Source organism: Xiphias gladius, chromosome 8 (assembly GCF_016859285.1).
Source record: "Xiphias gladius isolate SHS-SW01 ecotype Sanya breed wild chromosome 8, ASM1685928v1, whole genome shotgun sequence".
NCBI lineage: Eukaryota > Metazoa > Chordata > Actinopteri > Istiophoriformes > Xiphiidae > Xiphias > Xiphias gladius.
The window spans coordinates 8,052,472-8,072,399 of record NC_053407.1 but is presented as its reverse complement, the minus strand read 5'-3'; the positions used below and the strand labels follow the sequence as shown (position 1 = coordinate 8,072,399).

Sequence of the window (19,928 nt, the reverse complement as noted above, 5' to 3'; positions counted from 1 at the left end):
TTCAATCTCTGGAGAATATGAAGTTCCACAGTGATGGATTTGCTTAGCCTGTTGTGTTTACTCTCTACTGGGACCCTACACAACCCTACATTATAATATAATAAACCTACTGTACATTTGGAGACACTATAACGTCTCTGTAATTGAATCAAGTTATTTAGGTTTAATAAGTAGGTCAGTACAGTTGCTGTGCTGTTAATGCACATATAGTACAGTATGTCCAAGTCAAGTCATTTATGATCATTCTTAGAAGTAATAAGGGACCTATCTTTTCTATTCGGCACACAAGCACACTGAACTCTGCACTGTTCAATTTAACCAGTAGCCTTTTGATAGTTGGACAGTAGTGTATTATTGAAGCTTTTGTGTGGAGGCTATATTGTTTTACTGGGCGGTCTCTTGATTGTCAGTGGGAGGCCGGGGGCAAGGGGGGGTCGCAGTGGGGCTGGGCTTGAATGGTGTGTGTTTGTGTGTGTGTGTGTGTGTGTGTGTGTGTGTGTGTGTGTGTGTGTGTGTGTGTGTGTGTGTGTGTGTGTGTGTGTGTGTGTGTGTGTGTGTGTGTGTGTGTGCTGACATGGACCTTCTGTGATGACATTCAGTTGGATGACTAGTGTGGTAGGGAGGACAGAGAGAGGAGAGCAAAAGAGAAAAAGATTTGAAAAAAGATAGATTACAGGAGGGTATATATTAAACAGGCAAGTCAAGAGAAGAGGAACAGCAAAGAAAAAACAAGGAATCAGAGACAAGGTGAGATTGTGTTATCAAGGGCGTACAGAGACAATTTGACCGACTGAAATGGAATCGAAGAGACTAAGACAAACTTGGGATTATCAGTAACAGATCATCAGAAGTGGAGTTTCTCAAACATGGACTAGTCTGAGAATCTGCACATACATACATACACACACACACACACACACACACACACACACACACACACACACACACACACACACACACACACACACACACACACATTTGGTTTCCTGTTGTAAACGGTCTTGGCAGTGGACAGGTTTCAGTATGCAGGAGTCTCCAGGTGCCATGGGTGTAGATGGCAGCTACGCCAGCAATGTTCCAGCCTTTCTCACCAAGCTGTGGACCCTGGTAGAGGACCCAGATACCAACCACCTCATCTGCTGGAGCGCTGTGAGTCAGAACATACTGTACATAGGACCGTAACTCTGTTTCTCAGTTTCTCATTAACTTAATGTTTTTGTCACATAAAAATCTAGCTGAATATTACTCAGATAAATGACCTAAAAAACCTGCTTGAGGTTACATAAAGTGCAGATGACAAATTGCCTGCTGGAGAAGTTAACATTTATGTTAGCCCTATAAAACCATGTGAAAACAGACTTTAATATAATATATCCTCTGGAGACAAACTGAAAACATAAACCTCTCTATATTACGAATCAGTGACGCAAAACCAGTTAATAAAGTTGATGTTTTAAAAAGAGGCATTAGCGGTGCTTTCAGGGCAGGTTGTTTGACAGTCATGCTGCCCTGATTGGAGACACCTGCTAAGTTGAAGTCTTTAGTATAAATGGAGGAAGAACGGAACAGGGGTGGTAGAGGTACCCAGATCCTTTGCTCAAGTAAAACTACCAATACCACAATGTAAAAATACGCCATTGCAAACAAAAATACTAAAGTAAAAGTGCAGCTAAATGAACTTAAAGTGTCAAAGCAAAAGTACTTATAATATGTATAGATATATATATATATATATATATTTTTTTTTTTTTTTAAATATTGGATAAGAAGTTAAGATAAGAAAGGACTGCTAACAACTCAAGACACCTGAAAGAGGCCCCAACTAGACTGATATTTTTGTAAGTGGTCCGAAACCATCCTTTAGAATGGATCTTTGAACTGGTTGTATCTAAACACCTGTATAAAACTTATCTGATACATTCTGTGCAAGCTGTAAGACTGACTGACCGACCGCACTAGTTTACAACAAAGTTTATTTGAGAACGGTTCATATGTTGTATAAATGGTTGTATTAATTTTTCTTTAACCATTTATAAACCATTTCTTTGTGGAATTTTGCAAATCATTGATAAGCCATCAGAATGTGTAAATAATCCTAAATTTTTGTTTTTCATGAAGTGAACTTACGTTTGAAAGCAAGATCAATTTAAGTGGTGTTTATCCTATGCCAAAGTAGTGTGGTTTCTTTGGTGTTAAAATTGCACTCTAATGACCGCGCATGTACATTCTGTTATTGTTAACACTTTACTTTTGACCTTTGACCCAGAAAAAGCGGATAAATTTAAAATTCTGTGAGCAAACAGGAGTTTCACTGTGACACATTTTATTGGTAAATTCATTGCCCACAGAAAGAAAATATGCTGCAAAATGAAGATTTTAGCACTTTCCATGGAGACATTTAAAAGATACATCATTTTCTAATTTAATTTTGATAGCATTGTTGAGATAATATAAAACAGACCCCATATGGTGCCCACCTATTTACTCTGTTTTTCCTCGGGTATGAATATTGATGTGCGACACAAAGATGAGGCTTCAGTAATAAACTGTAAGAGGACAGCCTCTCTGTTCTTCTTTCAAAGGAGACAAACACACAAAGCAGATGCTGTCCAATCCCATGACATTTAGAGAGTGCAGCATCAGCTGTTGCATTGTCAGACTATTAGTAGACAAGTGAGCATCACTACATAAAAGGTAAAAACAACATCTTATGACAAATTGTCTAAACTTTATAAATTTCACATCAGTAGTGCAAATGGCTCTTGCTTACTCATTTTAGATATAAATAAATATAAATGTAAATGTAAAGTATGTACAACATAATAGGGTTTTTTAGAGTTAAACAGAGCGACTGCAGTTGCTTACCAAGACTGGGAGAGAGAGCATGACTCATTACTCACGGTGAGAGAGCGAGACTGTTTGATTGGCTGACTGAGCTGTTATATGGCTGCTGATGATTAGATCTTGCACTATGGGGAAAAATAAATTGCCTCCTTAAAAAACTCCTCTCATCATTCAAGCAACATTATTTCACATACAGTATCCATCTAGTATCTGTCTCCTCTGCAGTAGGGTGTGGTGAGTCGCGTGGGTGTTAGTGATGCAGCACATTATCACCGACAATAACGTTAGTAACGTTTGCTCACATTACATGTTTTAAAGGCATGAAACAAAAAGTTCTCATTCTTCTCAGCCCTCATACTAGTAAAACATCAGAGAGGTTTGCGTGTCTTTAGAATCCAAAAAGTGCAAAAATGAGCACAAAATACCTCCAAACAGCTCGTGCAGAATAATCTGTAATCTGCAAAAAAGTGTTCTCAAACTAATTCTGCTTTGGGTTCAAAAGTCCAATATTTCCTTTTACATTTAAATGCACATTAGTATCCCAGTTAATAATGTGCATTAGTAACATTCTTAGCCCCATTATTGGGCTATGAGTCAACATCATATTTGGGATATGATGTTTGCATGAAATAACATGTAAGAAAATTAATATATGTCCCTGTTCATGTGATTAAAAAAAAGTCCACTTTTCTGTTATCTGTGCAGAATACCATTCTTTATCTTCCGTTCCCTGAAATCCATGCCAAATGGCTTTCTATTTTAACAGAGTCAGACTTTCACTTTGACTGTAACCTTGATAGAACAAGTGGAAGTTGTCACATTTTGTTTCTCTTCTTCATAAAAGATGAAAGTGATACATTTGGTGTAACCCAGCCAGAGAAGCACATTAGGGTAATCTAGGTGTCTGAAACCATGTGATATTTAAATGAAAAAATGGATTCTCACTCAATACCTAGACAAGCTGATTTAGTGTGCAGGTCAAAAATATTCTCTTTTTTCACTTCTTTCCTTCCTCAACAATATTTGAAGTGTCAAGTTTATTTTTGAAGTATAGTTGCATGACTTCATATGGATTTCTTCATTTGGACTTATTTTATAGTCTTTTCTGTCCTTTTTGAACTTGTTGTGATATGCTCTGACAGAGCTTCTTCTCTTTTCCTTATTACTGCAAAGGTTTTCACTGGTGTTGAAATACAGTATGTTACATCATTTTTTTTATCCATAAAAAACATGATCCTTGTGGTTCCACACTTTGTTAGCAGACACTCCTTCAGTGTCTTTTAAAGGCAGGTTTCTACACATTTTTCTGCAGCAACTCTATGTTAAAAGTTACAGAAATTTTACTTCTAAACAACATGAAACTTTAGTCTTTTTCATTTTCCTTTGTTGTAACTAAAGATGTAAAGAAAACTCGTTCCTTTGATTTTGGTTGATATTTAGACTGATTATCTGGACCAGTATTTACAGTATAACACATTATATCAGTCACAGAAAATTTTGTTTCCCATCACACTGAGTTGTGTCTGACTATAAACGTCAGATTAGAATCTCTCTACTCTGTGTGAGATATGATCACAGGTAAGTAACGCTACACCCCTGACTCTGTTTTCTGTTTCAGACTGGGACTAGTTTTCATGTGTTTGACCAGGGACGCTTTGCCAAGGAAGTTCTGCCAAAGTACTTTAAACACAATAATATGGCAAGCTTCGTTCGACAGCTCAACATGTGTGAGTGCACTCTCTTCTTTTCTCTTCTCTTCTCTTCTCTTCTCTTCTCTTCTCTTCTCTTCTCTTCTCTCAATTATAGTATGTATTTCTACTTTGTATATTTGTATGTATGCCTGTATATGTGCGTGTCTAGATGGTTTCCGTAAAGTGGTGAACATTGAGCAGAGCGGTCTGGTGAAGCCTGAGAGAGACGACACAGAGTTCCAGCATCTGTACTTCCTCCAGGGGCACGAACACATGCTGGAACACATCAAGAGGAAGGTATAGACACACACAACACAAACACACACACACACACACACACACACACACACACACACACACACACACACACACACACACACACACACACACACACACACACACACACACACACACACACACACACACACACACAAATTAACAGTGTCTCAAGCAAAAACTGACCAGAAAGTGTCTATAGTCTCTAAAGTGTTATAAAGCGGACAGGTTTTATGTTGTAGTATTGGAGGAATGTCTTTAATTGGATGTAGTGCACATTTGATGGAAGCATGTACAAGATTCCTTCAGTACATCTACACAAAACTACATTTATTTAGAACATAAAGCCATATACTTTCCTAGCATAAAGAGACTCCCATCAAAGCCAGTAAAGGTTAAAATGTCTAAGCCAGGGTTCAGTTGCACAGTCGTTCTGTACACAAGCATGGATCACAGAGTCGTGTCAAATTTTATTTTTATTATCCCCAATCACAAATATGAAATTTGTAAACATAGGGGTTTGCAATCTACACCCTCTATCCTTGGACTCTCTGAGTAACAAGACTAAGAGGCTACAACCATGTTAGCTGCTTGGTGAGGCTGTACTTATAGATAGCTGAAGTGAAAGCAGAATCCTTTTGGATTGTGTTCGAAAAGAAAGAAAACCTCATCCAAAATACCCCTGATGTCTGTAACTACACTAATAACTAATAATTCAGCCTTGGAGCAGAGCCTTACTCAACAGTCTGATCGAGTAGATTGCTTCAGATGAGAACAGTAGTTGATCAGTAAATATCTAATACTGTTGTTTATTCAATACCCTATATCTTTTCTGTAGTGATCTTTAACAAACCCCATTACCCAAAAGCCTCATATACCTTTGTGGGCTAAATTTTGCAGCTTGACAAAAGAGATGAGTCCATTGGCGAGTCACGGGGTTGCGGTTAGCTCAAACATGTCTGTAATAACAGCAGGACAGAGATGACTGAAAACTGTAGAAGTTTTTAAACAGATGGGAGTAGAACTAAAAAACTGGAAAAAATGCTCATTATGTTCATGGGAGCTGTAGTATTTTAAGGTAATTGTGGCTGAACTTTGTTAAAGTCACTAAGGTTTTAATTTCTTATTGCTACTGCTGAAGTGGATGGAGATTTGTCTAAGAATACCGACAATAAACCCCTGGAACACGCTTCATTTTCTTCCAGAAGATGAAAGACATGCTGAATGACAGTTTGCTTTGAGTTACAGGAGCTAGTGAAATAGAGGAACGACTTTGTCGTGACTTTGTCATGAATTTGACTGTTTATAAGGTAAAGCTTTGCTTTGAGGTAGATGCTAATGTCAGCATGCTTACATGCTCAAAATGACAATGCTACAGTAACAGTATGATACCTAAAAAACACTGGCATTTTACTGTAAGCAGTCACTATTTTCACCAGCTTAGCTTAGCATTTTAACATGCCAAAAATTGCTAATTAGGCACTAAACACAAATTATACCTAAGCAGATGGGAATGTCCGTCTTGCAGGTTTTTGATCTAAGAAATTTTGACCTGATGATGGTGCTAGATGAAACATGAAGAGATTTTCAAAGTTATTACGATCCATCCTGATGGGGATATGAATGTACTGTAGTTATCAAATTTCATGGCAATCCATCCAAAAGTTGTCAGGACATTTAATCAAAAAACAAAAGTCATTCTCATGGTGGCATTAGAGGAAAAGACAAATGACCAAAGTCATTAGGATTCATCCTCTGGGGATCATCAATGTCTGTAACAAATTTGTAAGTCTACAAAGTGGACATTGTCAACCCTAGAGCCATGGCACTAGCTTGGGTAAAAGGTCCACTAATGTCTCTGTTCACAAACACAGAAGGGGGAATGTGCGGTTGCATGTGCTCTATCTGAATAAGTTACCAAATTAGGCTATACTTTGTGTCTGCAGGTATCAATAGTAAAGAGTGAGGAGACCAAAGTTCGGCAGGAGGACCTCAGTAAACTGCTGTATGAAGTTCAGCTTCTCAGAACACAACAGGACAACATGGAGTGTCAGATGCAGGACATGAAACAGTGAGTAGAGAGACTGTGGGCCCTATTTTAATCATGCAAGTGTTATGCAGAGTGCAAAGTGCAAAGCTTTATGTCCTGGGCACAAAGACTGTTTGGACATCCCCAAGCATACCCGTTATTTTGGTTCATGTAGGTGCAGCAACGCAAAGTGCAGAAAGTGGGCTGACTTTGGTGCAATATAAATTGGAGGGACTGTTGATTAATAAATTCACGTCGCATTAGTCTCATCGCTCTCAAATAGCTGTGCCAATCACAGGGACACATGAGGACAATAGGAGATCATATTGTTGTCTGGATGGTACAGAGCAGCACAATGTGAAGACATAGCACCTAAAATCTGCAGCCAGAGGCAGATGTGGTAGTCTTTTAACAGCTCAGTACAATGATGGTAGAAATTAATAATAAAAAAAATTGTTTGGAGAAGCAGTTAATCTAATCAATTTGGTGTTATCCAGTCATATTTCTCATGTATTTCAGATTCTAAATGGTCTAATTGTATTTTAGAAGGCTACATGATGCGCTACACAGGATTAATGAGCCCTGTTAAACGTCTCCCGCATAAATGACAGAATACCAAGTTATAACCAACCCTTCTGATGTGTTTAGAGATTTGTAACACAGAAAAAGTCTGTGCATAGTGGCACTGCCCTCTGATGCAGCATTCCTCAAATCGGAGGCTGCACATTTATCAACATGTCTGTCCTGCTTCCTTCAGATGGCTGAAGAAACTGAAGAAATTTTTCATACAGTATAAAGCAGCTGTGGACAACAGATACTTTAAGAATCAGTCATATTTATTTATTGATAAATGAAGACCGATTTACTGACATTTTTGCTTTAACCACTTTAAATGTTATTTTTTAATCCTGATTTAAACAATTGTTTATTTATGTTTAAAGCATTTTCGTTTAATTACTTTGCATTTGTTACTAGTTTTTAGTTTGCTCTTGATTATAAAAACCATAAGATTGCCAGCACACTGACATTGTGCCACAAGAGGTTCTGAGAGACACTCTAAATCCAACACTGACAAAAGATACCAAACTAACTGCCAATCATATATATGAAAACATAACAACCCAAAATAGTGTTAAAAATTCATTTGAACTCTGTGTGACCAAGTTTAGCTTTAAGCTGTGCAGGTAGTAACCGAACTTACATGTTTTCTCCTCGAGGCTTACCGTAGGTGTGTGCTCTTGCTGCTAAGACCATTCAGTACTACAGACTTGACTCGGTTGATGCTGATACCAGCTCTTGTACATACTCGCTGCTCTCGACACTTTCTGTACATGCTGAACTGCAACACGTATGCTGAAGAATGCTCAAGAGACCACTAAGAGCTTCGAGGCTTGTAGGACTCATTAATGTCCCAGGTTCAGACAGTACACTCGGTGCATGTTAACCTGTTAGACTAGTAGCTTCTTAACCTTAGGATATTACTTCCGATTCCTGTTGCCTGCGGACTTCGGAGAGACTCGCTGCTGCATTTTGGTTTATTTACACAACTTTTAGTGCTTATAAGTGTTGACAGTTGCTCTGCATTTTGATTTAAATACTTATGTCATATTCAGGTTATTTGGTATGTGGTAGAGTTTGTTGAGTATGTTTAGTAAAAAATATGTATTGATTTCATAAATTATCAGCTTTATGTAGACTGCAGTTTGATATTTTGGGCTAATGATTTCCACTTGATACCGGGACATTATGTTAGTGTGAAAGGTGCGCAACACTCAATACTGGAAAACTGAAAATACTTTATACATTTATAGGGAAAAAACACCCCAACATCCCGGTGCTAGCTAAACGACCACCAACTGCCTTTGCGCTGCTTCACTGAATGTCCTTTCCACCTGTTTGCATCTCTCCTCCCATCTCTGCACCGTGCACTCTGCACTGGGCACCAAAACACCACACAGATGGGCAAATTTTAAGGTCAGGTAAATAACAAACAGCTGGAGTGCCACTTGCACTGGTTGCTGCACTGCCATGAAAATAGGGCCACATGTGTGTGTGTGCCATGGCCCCTCAAGCACTTGACACTCAGACAAGTTTTTCATGGTAATGACACTGGCACAGCAATGGTTTAATGTACAGCGTGCTTGAACATTAGTAATATGTTCTCTTTTCATAAAATATTTTACACTGTCCATGTGAAATGCTGTTTAGATGGCAGATGCAACAATATCTAGTTCAAATTATTTGCTTAACTGGGAAAACAATTATCATGAGGAAGGTACTCAACCCGCAACTGTTCAAGTCAAGTGGCCGAACAGCTATCTGAACAGGACTACAAATGTTAATGCTAGTTCCCAAGTTTGAATAAAGACTGGATCACCAACCAGGCAAATGGGCAAATGCCCTTGAGCTCCAGATTCTCATAGGCTGTAAAAGACCCAGGTTCTATTTTTGTAAATTGGGCGCATGTTATTTGGTTTATTGCAAATTTATCTATACATTTGCAAAGCTAGTATGTAATATTGACTGACACAGGTCCCACATTATTACATAATCTTGAGACTCTGTTTTGCAGAGGGGCCTAAAAATCTAGTTCTAAGAGTAGGATTGTTTTTCTTAATGTTATCCTTGTGTTGAATGAAAATGCTCGTCCACTAAATGATGCACAGGAAACCTTGGGCAGGTGGCATTTATTATTACTGGTTGGTCTCTGGGTGTCTCAGCAAATAATTTCAGTTGTGGTTTGTGCACTTTGTTTGATGCTCTTTTCAGTCAGGCAACAGCAACTTTGTTGTCTGGCAAAAAAGTTGCCTGAAACCCCTCCAAAGCAGCATCATCCAGCAAGGTGCTGCACTGGCCAATCAAATATATGCAAGCACGCATTCCTGGTAGATTACTTTGTAATACCAACCCTGTTTTTTTACCATTTCAAAAGATATAATGATAACCTTCCAGATTTGTAAAATCCTGTCTTACAACTCATAGATCTGTTATGCCAACTGGACTTCCCGGATCCTATGTCATTGTCTCACCGGTACTTGAAACAACATGCTCTCATCAACGCAGCCCCTCGCAATTTTAATGCAGGGCTGTTTTCTCTCAGAAAGTTGGGAATTTAAAAGAGGCAGCGTGGCAAAGAGTACACAAGTAGTCAAAAGCAGCAATACAACAATTTTTGCATCTATGTCCCCTCACAGTTGAATCTTGCCATGTTTTAAAAGGTATGTAAAAGAAAATAAGAATTCTCTGGTCAGGTCCATTTGACATTTGACAGTAACTAACCAGGACATCCTCTCATTCTCACATTGTCATAACTTTTCCTGTGTTTGAGTATGATTTTAGTAGAAACACAATCAGGCACGTTAAACATTAAACACAAATGAAAATCACGCGGCCTTAAACCACTACATTTTGTTCTAGTTTTTGTAAAGAAAATACAGTTAGGGTGCTTTATAGTTTAAATGCACCCACCCATATTTTAGGGGGCAAATTTGAGAAGAGCAATTGACCTGTCTGTTATTCCTCTTGCTAAGTTGGAACAAATCACCCAGTGGATGAACTGACTTTTTCTCTAGAGGCTATTGTTGCTGAAAATAGCTGCTGTGTGTCCATTGTGTGATGGAGCTGCTTTGTTCTCAGTATTGTTTGCTAATGAGAGGAGAGAATGTTCACCTGCTCACCTGACTAACACGCACACATATACACCAGTAATGACTAACGACATTCTTAGAAAGGATGAACAGATGTGTGCATGTGCACATGTACGGCCATGCATGTGGGCATGGACAATGCTCTTAGAAAAATATTCCACTACAGACATGGTCTTTTGTATTTTATCATCGAGATAAAAAATGGATGAAAGTCTGAATTCAAATACACATTTGGATGCAGTTTTTTATGTTTCTAAATTTCTTGAAATGACCCATCCATGACAGATTTGGAATAGCAGAAATGATGGTTACATACTGTATATTGCAACCTTAGGTCCATAACCACGAACATGAAGAGCCTGTCAGGCTCCATCTTTCAGCTATGTGTGGAAAATTTGCATGTAAATTAGAATGAGCCTATTTAATACTACAGAAACTGACCCTCTAAGGATTATAGACCTTAATCTCCCTACTCAAGGAGAGTGGCAAGCAGCTAATTCATAAACTAGACTATATAATACTAACGGCTCTGTTTAACACAGGCTTCACCTTCTAACTGGGGACTATAAGTTAAAGGGAAACTCCACCAATTTTACAAATCAAGGCCTGTTTCCAGGTGTTGGGGGGTATGACTTTAAACGTGAAAAAAGTTTTGTAAAGCCTTTTGTGTCTTCAGAGGGAGCTGTGTGTGTAATCTGATAAGTGTCCTCAAGTGATGTCACTTGAGTCATTATCGGTTGGGTCCGAAGACAACAAGATTGAAAATGAAAAAAATGTGCGGGTGTAGAGTTAGAAAGAATATTACCAGACCACCGTAGCCCGCTCCTCATCTCTCCTTGAGGCTAGCAGCTCAAGTCTTCATTAGCCGCTATATAGCATAACATACATAAACTGTTGGTGGTTGAGTTGCATTGTGGGTAATGTAGGCACCAGGTTTTGACAAGGAAGAAGAATGTGTGAAATAAAAAATATTATATCTCTGGTTCTGCTGGGTTGATTTTGATACTTTTTTAAAAACTGTCCATCACGATTCTAACAATGTTATAGGACTGTAATGCTAAATTGGTCTTTTAACTGTACCACCTGAAATGACGCTATAACTTCATATTCAGTTCTATAAATTAAAACATTTTAAAACACTACGTGAAAACAATTTGCATCAACATTAGCATTTCCAGGTCGTTTTTGTAGAGAGCTCTGTCCACAATGAAATGCGTTAACAACTTCACCCTCTTTTCAGTTGGTAAATGACAAAACTGCATCATGGCCAAAACTTGGTACGGAGTGAGACAGACAGCCGGCTGACCGAATCGTTATTTCATGGATGGGACATTGTCTGTTGTTGTGCTGTATGATTGGCTACACTGATGTTTTTAATGCGTGATTACAGAAAAAGTTATGGATGACGGAAAGTTGTCTTCTTCACACAGCTCCAACCTGTGAATAGGCCGTTAGATGTTCCACTGAGAGCTTTTCCTGCTCCCAGTGGTCACCTATACTGTGTTATAATGCAGCTCAACCTACAATACAGCTGTTCTCATTTACATATTTTTCTTTTTTAGGACAACTGAACAAGAATTAAATCATGATTAAATCACGGCCCGTAAACACTGTATGTACTGTAAACCAGCAGTCATTCCCAGCCTGCTGCTCTGTGGGGTTGATATCCATATTTTATAATCACAGGGTCATCTGACAAAATTTGCATAAAGCTAGGTTTATGACAATGCTCTGCTGTGTATTTAGCTATACTTTCATTACAGTTGAATGATCAAAGAGAAAGGTAGTCATGACTAAACTTTACTAGCACTGTTGCACACAGCCTCGTCGTGCTGGCTTACGTCCTTGTTTTGCAAAAGCTCTGTTTATCTCGTACACACTGAAACACCATGCCGGCTTTTTAAGATTTATGCACTCTTCAGGCCATTTTGGAAAAGATCCATTTTGAGGGGAGAAGAATGTAGTTTTAGTCTGGACAGAGGGCTGGGACAAAAAGATGTGTTTACAAATTTAATGTTGAAGTAGGAGTAAGCTGTCACTCTCCATCTGCAAATAAGAAAGAGGAGGGATGGTCAACATTGCCGTTAACAAGCCTGATTTTTTGTAAGTCATATTACAACAGGAGAATTAAAAAATAACCATCTCTCTTTAGAATAAACAGAAGGTAGTGAACACAATGTGTCAAACCATGACTGTCTGCCAAGCAGACTGGACAGGTCTTGCCAGAGTCCAACAATGCAAGACACCACCATAATCAGTAAACAGATGCCAAAGTGCTAGGTTTGACCTGAAAAATGGATCAGTCTGGAATAAGCTGCTACTCCTCACATGTCTCTAAGCTCTAAAGAAGGGAAGGAACGGCTGAGTGGGGATCTCACTCATAACTCTGCCTTTTCATTGCTTCACAAAAACCTGGAGAAAGAATCAGATACATCAAGCACTGGTTGTACCAAAGTACCCTTGTTTACGAACAACAAATATATTAAATGTGCAGTTACACTGCACAATGTTCTTCTTTTCTAAAAATAATAGAATGTAATGGGCTGCTGTAAAAGCTGTGCAGAAAGAGATCTCTTTTCTCATCACATTCTGAAAGTCAAGCCACTTTGCATTACATTTTGAGGGTTAGTCTCCATGTGCACTTTCTAGAAAGTCTGTCAGATGATACTAAAACCACCATCCTGTCCCTCCCAAGATCGTAGAGGGGGACAACAAAAATAACTTATCAGGCTATATCGCTCAACAAACTAAGAAGTCAGAGAGATAACATGTGAACCATCTCGGGGTGGACTGTTCTGAGGTAGCAATAGACCTGTAGCTGACAGCCGGTGTTTTGAACACAATAAGGACTATCTATAAACATACTGTCATTTCCTCAACAGTTGTTCCCTCTGTGGTGGTATATGGTGGTGTCTGACAGATACAATAAAGCACTGCTGGTGTAGGCTGACTGTGAAAGCCAACTCTGGGCAGAGGGGTAAAATCACACACTCTCTTGTGATGAACCTATCCATAGTGATACTGTCTTCTTCTGTCACAGTGGACAAGTAAATGAGGTTTATATATCAAGGAACAGTGGCAAGGGAAGGCTGCATTGTGCTGAATGGGCACACTCTTCAGTGTCAGGTTGGTGGGTGACGTCTGTATTAAAAGTTTCCAACAAACTAGACTTTTAGTGGCCGAAGCCAGAATTGTGAAGGAGAGAAGATATGAAGGATATTAAATCGTTTTTCAGTGTGTTTGTGCACAGTAGGCTTTATCACTAGGAAATAGAACAAAAAACATGTACTTACCCAGACTCTTGTTTTAGTGTTGATCAACTGACTGACTTAAAATTTTGGGCAGAGAGCTGTTACCTCAATTCATACATAGTCCACACTAAAGAAAGAAAATGCAGAAAATCTGCATGGAAGAACTAATCTAATTCCCTACACCATATGTAAACCCAAAGTTTTCAAATTTTTAGAAGAATTCTGAGGCATAGATTGTGTGAAATGGTAAAGGGTGTTGAATACATTTAAAGGCATGAATAGGTAAAAGGATGTCTGTAAAACAAGCCATGTTTGGGTCAAGTTTTTAACAACATGAAAATGAAAGCAACTTCTACAACAACTCAAAATTCCTACTAAACATGGTTTTGCTTTCTATGTTTGTCCTGTTCTCCATTACCCCTCTTTGTCGTCTTCCTCCTGTTTGCAGGCAGAATGAAGTGCTGTGGAGAGAGGTGGTCTCACTGAGACAGAACCACACACAGCAACAGAAGGTCATGAACAAGGTCAGTCTATGTATGTTTGTGTGTGTGTGTGTGTGTGTGTGTGTGTGTGTGTGTGTGTGTGTGTGTGTGTGTGTGTGTGTGTGTGTGTGTGTGTGTGCGTGTGTGGGTGCGTGTTTGTACGGCATGAACAATACACCAATAAGCCACAACATGTGTACAATGGTGTGTGTATATATATATATATATATATATATATATATATATATACACACACATATATCTCCCATAGGTGGTATTGGGTTGAGATCTGGTGAATGTTAAGGATCCTAGCACATCATTTTCATACTCATCAAACCATTCAGTGACCCCTTATGCCCTATGGATGAGGGCATTGTCATCCTGAAAGAGATCACTCCAATCAGGATAGAAAGGTTTCGTCATAGGATAAAGATGATCACTCAGAACAACTTTGTATTGATTTGCAGTGACCCTTCCCTCTAAGGAGACAAGTGGTACAGAACCATGACAGCAAAATGCCCCCCACAGCATGACAGAGCCACTGTATCCCCTCACTCTAGGGGTCAAGCATTCAGGCCTTTACCGTTCTCTTGCTGTACGCCACACATACACTCGCCCACTTATCGTGAACATGGTGAACGATGAATCATCTGAGCTTATCACTTTTTTTCCACATCTCTGTAGACCCGTGTCTAAGGTTTTCGCACCACTGAATTCTCAAATGGGTCAAATCTATGCACTGCAACCCTACTATAATATCCTTCTCTTTGTAACTGTCGAAGGACTGTTGTTGTTGATACAGTCTGATCACATCTTGCTCTGACATTCTCAGTCACGACAGGAAAAGTTGCTCTTTTGTCATCAAATGTGCACTGTCAACCACAATTTTTTGACCCTATTTCCTGATGTCTTTCCCATAGATCTAAATTCAGATGTCACTTGAGTCACTGTTCCTGTTGAAACACTAACCTAACCAGCTACACAGCCTTTCCGACTGAAGCTCCTGCCATCCCTGCCCCAACAATGAACCTTCTTTCAAAGTCACTTAGATCTTTTCCTCTTAAAATAAGAATCAAGTGGGCTTGCTCAGCATTTTTAGCCACAGAGCATGACTAGGTGATAATAGCTTAATTGTACCATGCAGTGCAACTGTGTGGAAGCATATTGATGCTTCTCCACGTCTCCACAGATTTCTCTTTGAATTTGTCACCAATCTGTAAATATATATATCCATCCATCCATCCGTCCATTAACTATATCGCTTATCCTGGCGACCATTTGGAAGTCTATAACAGGACTGACACAAAAAGCCAGTCATGCTCAGATTCACACCTACGGGCAATTTAGATTCAACAGTTGACTATGTATGATATATATATATATATATATATATATATATATATATACACATACATATACATACACACACACACACACACACACACACACACACACACACACACACACACACACACACACACACACACACACATCAGCCACATCAGTGTGTGTGTGTTGTTTAATGTTGGCTGATCGGTGTGAGTCACATCTGAGTCAAAATAATACAATTTAAAGTGAACTACATCCCGATCTGATCTTTCTGTTCTAACCTTCTGTGGAGGAACTCTTACTGTCAACTGTGTAGTGTAGGGTGCATGTTCTGTATGTGCAGCTCTGCTTCATTGTGCACTGAGTGCGGATGCATCAAGGGCCTAGGTTTGTTTTTGCTGATATAACTCGCCTAAAACCAGATTTGTATCATATTTTTTTCTCTAAATTGATTATATATATATCTAAATTTGACGTGATGGAGTTTCAAAAAAATGTTACAAACCAATAAATGTATAAAAACCTATAGGTAGTGTGCTACTCTGTTTGAACCAACTATCGGCTATAAGCCATTTTCAAATCTCACCAGAGATTCTGTAGTTCTGTCCTTGTTTCATTTTTTTGATTTGGGCAATACAACTCAAGAGTTTCATGATGGAGTCAAAACGATGCTCAATCTCATCTTTAAATTATATCAAAAAAATTCTCGTATTATTTTTCATTCAGCTCCTGAACCTATGGCATCTGAGCTCATGTGAGAGCCTGCAGTTCATCTGTCTGTTTCTCGGCACTGCTCAGGCTGCTGCTGGAAGGATTTTCAGAATAAAACGATGCCTGACATTAACAAACATCAGTTGCACAAACTTTGGCTAATTTACCTCATAAATAATGTTCATGTATTAATGACCCATATACAGTCATAACGCTGCTCTTGAACCACTCAGGGAAAGGGGGAGGGAGGCATTAAACAATAAATATTAATCCAACCAATTTCAAAGACGATAAATGTTTGGATTGATTAATTGATTGATTGAACAGTCTTATTAGCTCAGCTCAGCCGTTACTTACACTTCATTTCTTCTTTAATAAGGACCTGATGTCTTAACACTTAACCACGGAAACCGATGTTAATTTTCATTTCTGTGACATTTGAAACCTTTAAACTATAAATACTTACTGTGTCAGATCCACCACCTCTCATCACCAGCATTACCACCACTACTTCTACTAACGGGCTACAGCTCGTCAACAATGCATAATGCAGTTGGACGTTGAGGGTTACCAGATCACAGTAAATTTTACCTCATGTCCCAGTCTTTCCCTCTTTATCATTGTAACCACCATTTTGCAGAAAACACACAAATCTGACAACTCATTGTTGCTGCATAGATCTTACTGGTAACACAGAGGGGAGTTAAAATGGCAAGATCGTTTGAGATCGGTAAATATATTGGTAGGGACAATTCAGCAACACCTTGACATTGGCAGGTACCCGTCCCTACTGTCCATACCCAAATTTACGCCCATGATATGCATACTGTATATCTGCATCTACTCAGTATCAATAAAACAATAATCCGCAGGTACATTTCCCTACATATTCTGTTACTGCTGAACTACTGTAACAACAACTACTACCACTACAACTATAATGGATACAACCAGCCAGACACCTGCAGTTGTGTGTAACAGAAAATCATTTCCCTCTCAGTACTTGCTGGATTGTTTTTTTCATCCTGGGATCTTGGTTGCTAATTAGTTTCACTGTGAGACTCTGACACACAAATGATCAGTATTGTTCTCATGCGCTGAGCTATTAAACTTTGTATAGTGGTGTGCTATGTCACATGACCCAATGTTCTGATTGGTTCAAACATTTACAACAGGTATATTTACTCAAGCACTCTGCTTGGCTCAAAACTTTAAATAGCAGTTAGTTGCAATGCTTTAAACTTTTCCCCAAAAATAAATCCTGCTACGATTCTTCATACTGTACAAACTTCATATGTGAAAATTTTCAAAATCTAATCTAACACATTTTGATGAGAGAATACGGGGTTGGTTATAAGACTTATTTTCCTTTTCATGCTTTTATGTTCCAAGCAGTAAATAATTGGACATTGCGTGTGTGTGTTTTTCTCTGTGTGTGTGTGTGAGACCAAGTGAAGATGCTGATTCATGCTGTGCTTTTTCTCTCTCTGCCAGCTGATTCAGTTTCTGTTCAGCCAGATGCAGTCCAACACACCCAGCACTGTGGGCCTAAAGAGAAAGCTGTGAGTACATGCACGTACCCACATGCACGCACACACACATACACACGTGTACACACACACACACACACACACACACACACACACACACACACACACACACACACACACACACACACACACACACACATACACAGTGGAGCAATCAACAAAAAAGAGACAAACAGGGCCACAGAGGGGCAGAGGGAAGGGCTGGCTCAGCTGACAAACTGAACAATCTAACTCAACAAGCGCTGTGAATGGAGACAAGTGCTGAATCAGTCAGTCAGACACACACACACGAACACACACACATTCACACACAGTGAAGGCAGAGCAGAGTGCGTGACCCTGCTACAGCATATGTGTGTAAAGTGCTGGTTCAGCTTTGTTGCTGAGTGTGAACAAGGCCGACATGAGAAAGGAAAGGCACGCTGGAACACAAAAGTGCTGAAGAAATCGGGGTCAGTGTGCTACCTGGGAAAGGAGTCATTTAGCCCTACGTTTTACTGATATTTATGTATGTCCTTTTATGCTTTCATACTCTCTCTGAATATCTCAAATCTGTGTTTAGCATCTCAATGATCTCAAGCCACTCTCATGATGCACTCATCCCCTTACCCTCCTCCCTCATGTTCTGTCATATCTCCACTGTCACCTTTCTAGGCAAAACATGCTCAGAAAACCTTTAACCCCCCCAAAAAAACACAAAACATAGAAAACCAAAGACTATGAATATACCAGCATGCTAGCCGCTTAGCTTTGAGCTAAATGCTAACGTCAGAAGGAAAGCTAATGTCAGTAGCAAATGATAAAGTGTTCACAATGTCCATTTTACCATGTTGATCTTTAGCAGGTATGATGTTTACCATGTTCACCATCTTAGTTTAGAAGGTTAGGATGCTAACATTTGCTAAATAGCAGTAAACACAAAGTACAGTTGACGCTGATGAGACTTGCTTTACAAGTATTTGGTCATAAACCAAAGTGTTGAACAAATTAAAATTTTTGACCTGATGTTGGCACTAGCTGAAAAGTCAGGGGATCACCAAAGTCCAAAGGATTTATCCTCTGGGCAATCTATCCAATAGTTGTGGAGATTTTCAGTCTGGACCAAAGTGGTAGACTGACAGACCGACCAATTGTGCCATTCCTACAGCCAAACTGCTAGTGTGGAAAAAAATTGGTATTCAAACTTACTGTCAATTATCTATCATGTTATCCAGAGGCATTTATGTGTAACACTAAATAATATTTACTGTAGCTTTAACAAGAAGATGCCAGATGCCAGAAAAGTCAGTGCAGTGACATTCAGCATAAGCAATGCTACACAGCAATGACATACAGCAGAGATTTGAAGTAGTTATATACAGCTTTGAAGTCAGTACAGTGTCGCTATAGAGTAAACATAAAAATTCAACATTTGTACCATTGAGCACCTGCAGAAACAGGAACAATGCCAAAACTAAACTGAACAGATGTCTACACATTTAAGCTTCCATCTGTAACCCTTTGTATTTATTAATTAGTCAGTACTCTGGTGATTATGTCCCAGTGTCACTGACTCTGTATAACTGTCACGACTCCAGATGTGTGACTGATTGAAAACTAATGTTCCCTCCAGGCCCCTGATGTTGGATGATGGCTCTCCAAGCCCTCCTGCCTCCAAGTTCAGCCATACTCACCCCATGGAGCCCATGCATGAGCCCTTCTACATTCAGTCGGTGAGATATATATATGTATATATACATATATATATATATATATATATATATATATATATATATATATATATATATATAGAGAGAGAGAGAGAGAGATAAATATCTATCTATATATATATATAGAGAAAGATATTTATACACTATTCAGTTTACATGACTGTATGTAAAGTCTGAGATACTGTGTACTTGAAACATGATATCCACTACATCACATCATTCTGAATATATTATCTGTAGATAAACGCCCAGCTGCCATCAGTCTCTATAGCTATTATGTTATATCAACACTAGATGGAAGCAGCGCATAGTGACAGATTTAGGGCTAAAGGTGTGCTGTGTAAAATTGTGTACAGACTATACAAACTTAAACCTTGGATTGAAGTGATTTGACTATAGAGCAATAAGT

At 38.9% G+C, this 19,928-nt stretch overlaps 1 protein-coding gene across 1 annotated transcript in view; it reads left to right on the top strand.

The window, feature by feature from the left end:
• Nucleotides 1–1,023: 1,023 nt before the first annotated feature.
• Nucleotides 1,024–19,928, top strand: part of hsf4 (heat shock transcription factor 4) — a 33,172-nt gene continuing 14,267 nt past the window's right edge. Inside the window, exons 1-7 of the mRNA XM_040132075.1 lie at nt 1,024–1,149; nt 4,463–4,571; nt 4,705–4,832; nt 6,758–6,882; nt 14,187–14,262; nt 17,755–17,822; nt 19,423–19,522. Coding sequence (XP_039988009.1) covers nt 1,024–1,149; nt 4,463–4,571; nt 4,705–4,832; nt 6,758–6,882; nt 14,187–14,262; nt 17,755–17,822; nt 19,423–19,522 — 732 coding nt within the window. The remainder of the gene's footprint in view (nt 1,150–4,462; nt 4,572–4,704; nt 4,833–6,757; nt 6,883–14,186; nt 14,263–17,754; nt 17,823–19,422; nt 19,523–19,928) is intronic.